At 39.5% G+C, this 6,000-nt stretch overlaps 2 protein-coding genes across 2 annotated transcripts in view; both read right to left on the bottom strand.

Annotated features, from left to right (window-relative positions):
* PNLIPRP3 (pancreatic lipase related protein 3) overlaps positions 1 to 2,070 on the bottom strand; it is a gene marked incomplete at its 5' end in the record, with an annotated part of 17,028 nt that extends 14,958 nt beyond the window's left edge. Inside the window, 3 exon segments of the mRNA XM_029244824.1 lie at positions 1,134 to 1,265; positions 1,913 to 1,935; positions 1,938 to 2,070. Of these exon segments, the coding sequence (XP_029100657.1) occupies positions 1,134 to 1,265; positions 1,913 to 1,935; positions 1,938 to 2,070 (288 nt within the window).
* Positions 1,896 to 6,000, bottom strand: part of CCDC172 (coiled-coil domain containing 172) — a 77,399-nt gene continuing 73,294 nt past the window's right edge. The window contains exons 7-8 of the mRNA XM_029200866.1: positions 3,844 to 3,956; positions 1,896 to 2,031 (exon numbers count right to left, since the gene is read on the bottom strand). Of these exons, the coding sequence (XP_029056699.1) occupies positions 3,851 to 3,956 (106 nt within the window). The 3' untranslated portion in view covers positions 1,896 to 2,031; positions 3,844 to 3,850. The remainder of the gene's footprint in view (positions 2,032 to 3,843; positions 3,957 to 6,000) is intronic.

Below are 6,000 nucleotides of genomic sequence, written 5' to 3'. Positions count from 1 at the left end.
GAAGTGGGTGCAGATAGAGAAGTGGGGGGCAGATAAAGTGGGGGGCAAATAGAGAAGTGGGGGCAGATAGAGAAGTGCGGGGCAGATAAAGTGGGGTGCAGATAGAGAAGTGGGGGACAGAGAAGTGGGTGCAGATAGAGAAGTGGGTGCAGATAGAGAATTGGGGGACAGATAGAGAAGTGGGGGCAGATAGAGAAGTGGGGGGCAGATAAAGTGGGGGGCAGATAGAGAAGTGGGGGCAGAAGAAGGTGAGTATTTGGCTCCCTGACTCTTCTCCAGGCTGTTTCCTAACTGGGCTCAGCGTTCTACGCCACCTTCCCTGACCCCCCCATCTAAGTGAGGTGCTGGTCCTGTCACGCCCCCTCCCGTTGCCTTGGAATTCTCCACAGTACTGTTTCCACACTTGGCCGGAGCAGAAACACTGTCTCACTCACCAAGTACCTTCAGTGCCTAGAACAGAGCCGGGACCACAGCAAGTGCAGAGTGAAATAGTTGTTGGATGGAAGGAGTGAACTCTCCTTAAGAATCTGAAAGCGTCATAAATCTTTAGATTTTACTTCACTGCATTTCACGGTGTGAAATTACTTTCTATTATGGTAGAGCATTTGGAGATTTATAAATGTCTCAAAGTATATCCCTCATAAATAGCAAAGTCTATTTTATTCTTTTAGGAAACGTGTAGGTTAACGGGTCATGCCTGGACTGGCCCATGGACCTAATTCACTGCCATAGAACCCAGTTTCTGTTGGAAAATACATTTCACATTCTACACAAATAGCATCCATAAGGCAGAAACAATTTCTTCTCTATCATTAAGGATAGGTTTACAATGTGATGAAAACGAATGGAGATGGTCCTACACACTGACCATGGCAGTAACCTTGGGGGGTGGGGAAGGATTTGGTGAGGAGCCTGTGAAGGGACACTGCCACCAAGTGGCACTTTGTAGAACCACAGGCACTTCTTTCACAGGAAGTAACTTCCCTTTTTGGCTATCATACACCAATGCTTATTATTTCACGTGTTCAGTATATGTGTAAACTAATAAAAAAGAACATAGAATTACCCCCAAATTCTTGGTGTTATGATACAAAGTCAGTTAAATATAATTTTAAAAAATCAACAGTTCTTACCACAAGAACATCAATACAATAAGCTATCTCAGCACCAACAGCACGGAGATTGCTTACAGCGTGGATATATTTCAGCAAACCATTAATCCAGTGTAAATTAATGCAGTTCACATCATCTACTTTTAGGAACACCTAAAAAGATTTATTGTAAGTATTAAAAAGAATTAAAGAAAATCAAGGTGCCTGAACAACTGATTTCACAATAAGAAATAACATTTGCAGGTATTGAGAACCTACTACATGCTAGGCCCTGTCCTAACCCTTTTACATATACTAACTTAATACTCATTTAAAGAGAAGGAAACCTAGGCACAGATAGGTTAATTAACTTGCCCATGACCACAGAGCTAGTAAATAGAACCATAATATGATTTCAGACAGCCTGACTCTACCACACTATATGGCTTATAAATAATTAATTGCTTACTACGTTAGCAGTCTATTAACCCTGGTATAAAAGAGAGGAAAATTAATTTCATGGAGTGAACTTGGAAATGTTTTCCTTAAAATAAATGAGAAATTTATCACACCACTCAATCTTTTGTCAAAGATGAGAATTTACCAAAGAATAATTATAAAAATCTTCCATCATAATCTGTGTGATTCATAATAAGTGAAAATAAATGGGAAATGGGTAATTCATTTGAGGCCTTGGGACACGGACAATGTGAATAACTGAATGGAGAATTTCCATGAATACATTAGTATCTTGCAAAGTACATTCACATTAAACATAAAGCTTTCATACTAGTGTAAAGAAGCGTTTATTCACATCATACATTGCACATGTCTTGCTGCCATTGCCATCTGATTTCCATCCAGGTATGTTGATATGGGTGATCTTGTCTGTTCCGAAGTGTGAGGCTTGGATAGTTAAATAATTAGCTGCACTGATTTCCTGTTTCAGGTGAAAAGAAATTAAGGTAAAATAATTGAAAATTATTTACTATTTAGTAAAATTATTCTAAATTTGCTCAAAAGTCTTCCTCTAAATTTGATTTTAACAGCCTTCTTTAATACATTTTTATCAAAGAAATAGTTACTGCTACATATTGCAAAAGTACCAAGAAATTATTAATGCATTACAAAGTGCAATATACAAATTTTATCATAAAGGAAATAAACATGTTTGGTTTTGAGGCAATGTTCATAAGACAATGTTGGGTCAGTTTCAATCAGAATTTCAGTAAGCCTTACTTTTGTATAGTATTTTTCAGTTGTCAATATAATTCATGAGAATTATCTTATTGGAGACTTAGAAGCATGCTCCAAAGGTGGCAAAATAGATTGTCCACCACACTTTATGAATGAAGAATAGAGGTTAGACTTTCACCACATGAAATACAACAGCATATTAAAGATAATTTTATGGGATTATGTTAAATATTGTTTTGTATTTCTTGTATTTTGTTGGATGGTTTTTATAACCAAACTCTCAAAGTCTTATAGAATGCTATGAATTTAAGTGATTTTGTTATTAAAAGAAAAATTAAAAGTCACAAGTATAGGGCTCCCCTGGTGGCACAGTGGTTGAGAGTCTGCCTGCCGATGCAGGGGACACGGGTTCGTGCCCCGGTCCGGGAAGATCCCACACGCCGCGGAGCGGCTGGGCCCGTGAGCCCTGGCCACTGGGCCTGCGCGTCCGGAGCCTGTGCTCCATAACGAGAGAGGCCACAACAGTGAGAGGCTCGTGTACCGCAAAAAAAAAAAAAAAAAAAAAAAAAAAGTAAATTCTTGTCTATGGTCCAAATTTTTATAATTATAACTTTCAACAACTTATGGAGAAGGAAGCAATTCTACAAGTTCATTCATTCCATTCTCCTTTTTTTCTAGTACATGTAGGCACTTAAAAAATCAGCTTCAGGCCTGGTTCCCATTCTCTGAAATCCAAGGATCACCATTACGTATTGTTCTCACTGAGACAGTAAAACTGGTATGTGTATCCCAATATAACAAATATATCTATTCCCACAACAAATAATGCCAAGAATTCAACTCTGGTACTGATGACTATTTACCTCTAATCAGGTTAAATATTGGATTATTTCATTAACTAGTTCAATTTTATTTATTTATGATCCTATATTTCCAAAATGTCTAGTTGCCACTTTAATGAATTTAAATTTTCTGAGAAAAAGATGACTTAGGGGCAACTTGAAGACAATTGGGTTTTCTCTTTTCACTAGAGAGTCAGTATTTGGGCTGACAGAATGACATGCTTCTACTTGAGGTTTATTGAATACATACCCTTAAGCTCCTTACATGATAAATCACAGGACACATTTTAACCAAAGCATTTATTTCCCTCTGGTGGATTTTATATTTAAATTTTACGTGACAGTACATGATACAGAAAAGACAACCTAATTTGACATCTGAAGAGAGCTGTATGAGAAAGTACTCTGGACACAGAGAGATAACAGAAATAAAGGGTGTTGGTCTCTGCTTCTCATACCGCCACGAGCTAGCTAACCTAGGACAATACACTCTGAATGTGACTCCCTTGTCTATAAAATGAGGAAGTTGAACTTTGTAATATAATGTCCTTTGTGGTTCTAAAACAGTCTATGCTTTGAATTTTAAGAGTCATATTCACAGATATTTGTGTAAGTTCTTCTCCTGAGGGGAGGAGGGACCTCTCTCACAATAATTCTGGTGCTGTAACCATAAAACCACCCTAAAGTGATTATTTCTTATCATCTATACTGACTCGGTGTTTACCACAGCCAGGTGCTGACTCTTGGCACCATCCAGAAAGGAACTCTTCTCTTGAGCAGGATATCATGAAGTAATTTTAAGAATGGAGCATGACTGGAATTGCAACTAAAAACAAAACAAAACAAAGAACCAGTGTGCTTTGGTGAGTAAAGGGGTTGATTTAGGTCCAGTCAAATCTGAGACCTTGCAGCGGCAAAGGGAAATGAATATCACTGTTGTTTCAAAGAAACCCATCAACTGAGATAGCTTCCCCACCCTGCCCCAACCCCTCACTGTGGAAGGGAAGAACAAGGGAGCAATAATAAGGAGCTGCTTCACCTTAAAGATGAAGCCCCACCCTTGGGCTGGGAGACTCTGCAGAAAGGAATAGGACCAGCTGACAGAAGTTGAAGAGTTCAATTTAAGGAGCAATTTTCTAATAAGTAGAATGTCCCCAAATTAGAACTTATTGATTGATTACTTCAATAATACATTTGATGGGACTTCCCTGGTGGTCCAGTGGCTGGGACTCCATGCTCCCAATGCAGGGGGCCCGAGTTCAATCCCTGGTCAGGGAACCAGATCCCACATGCCACAAATAGGAGTTCGCATGCCACAACTAAAGATCCCCCATGCTGCCCACATGCCGCAATGGAGATCCCGCATGCCGCAACTAAGACGCAGCCAAATAAGTAAATAAATTTTTTTTTTTTTTGTGGTATGCGGGTCTCTCACTGTTGTGGCTTCTCCCATTGCGGAGCACAGGCTCCGGAAGTGCAGGCTCAGCGGCCATGGCTCACGGGCCCAGCCGCTCCGCGGCATGCGGGATCCTCCCGGACCGGGGCACGAACCCGTGTCCCCTGCATCGGCAGGCGGACTCTCAACCACTGTGCCACCAGGGAAGCCCAATAAATAAATATTTAAAAAAAAAACAAACATTTGAGAACGTTGTTACAGGGAAAACACTTATTATAAACAGGATATTAGGGATTTAAATATTGAATCTGCCCTCAAGGAGACTACAGTCTAGTAGAAGTCATACATCATATACATAAAGAGGTCTAAAACGAGACAGAAGGTAAGACTTATGAACTGAGTAGAAAGGTAATAAATCCAATATCAGTGGCACTGTTCAAGGAGAGCCTGCATGACTATTTGGGGTGACGTAAGAGAGATTTACACATCTGGTAGAAAGTTAACTATTATACATGACCTTCAAGATCCTTTCCAACAAATGCTTTGTGGTTTTATTAAAACTATCACTATAGTAAGGATTTTTTAAAAAACAGGATTGTCTGATTTTCTGTTCCACTCACAGCTAGATATTTTTTTCTTGCAGAAATGTAAGAAATCATTTTCCAACACAAGCTCTTAAAACAAACATTCTTTTTTTCAATAAACTTATTTATTAATTTTTTGGCTGCGTTGGGTCTTCGTTGCTGTGTGTGGGCTTTCTCTAGCTGTGGCAAGCGCGGGCTTGCGGAGCACGGGCTCTAGGCGCACGGGCTTCAGTAGTTGCAGCACGCCGGCTTAGTAGCTGTGGCTCGCGGGCTCTAGAGCACAGGCTCAGTAGTTGTGGCACACAGGCTTAGTTGCTCTGCGGCATATGGGATCTTCCCTGACCAGGGATCGAACCCCTGTCTCCTGCATTGGCAGGCAGATTCTTAACCACTGCGCCACCAGGGAAGTCCCAAAACAAACATTCTTAATTTACTTAAAACATGTTTCTGAGAATTCAACCAGTTTTAAAAAGCCAATACAGCACATTTAAAACTATTCCTTAAAAGGCAGGTACCAACATTCTCTCCAGTATAATCATGATGGATTTTTTAAAGTAAAAATTATTTTATATAATACAAACCAGAAAAATGGGACTAATATAATAAACTTACATACATCTATAATTTCCATTTGCTCTTCATACTATTCTGGTTTTAAAATTAATTGTTCAGAATCTTATTTCACAGTCACTCAACTTTTATTGACTCCAATATTGACAGTCTTGGTACAAGTTATAAAGCCTTATGTGGCGTGATATATAATTAAACTACTTCGTCTCTTAACTTATATTAATGGGCGCATGTCAGAGAACACCAATTCTCTCTGAGAAGAATGTAAACTCACGTTAATTTATTGAGGAGAAGCCCACCAGGGCCATTACCCGCTTGGC

The sequence above is a fragment of the Monodon monoceros genome, unplaced genomic scaffold (assembly GCF_005190385.1).
Source record: "Monodon monoceros isolate NGI ecotype Baffin Bay Population unplaced genomic scaffold, NGI_Narwhal_1 Super_Scaffold_4, whole genome shotgun sequence".
NCBI classification, from domain to species: Eukaryota; Metazoa; Chordata; class Mammalia; order Artiodactyla; family Monodontidae; genus Monodon; species Monodon monoceros.
This window is presented reverse-complemented; position numbering and strand designations above follow the sequence as displayed.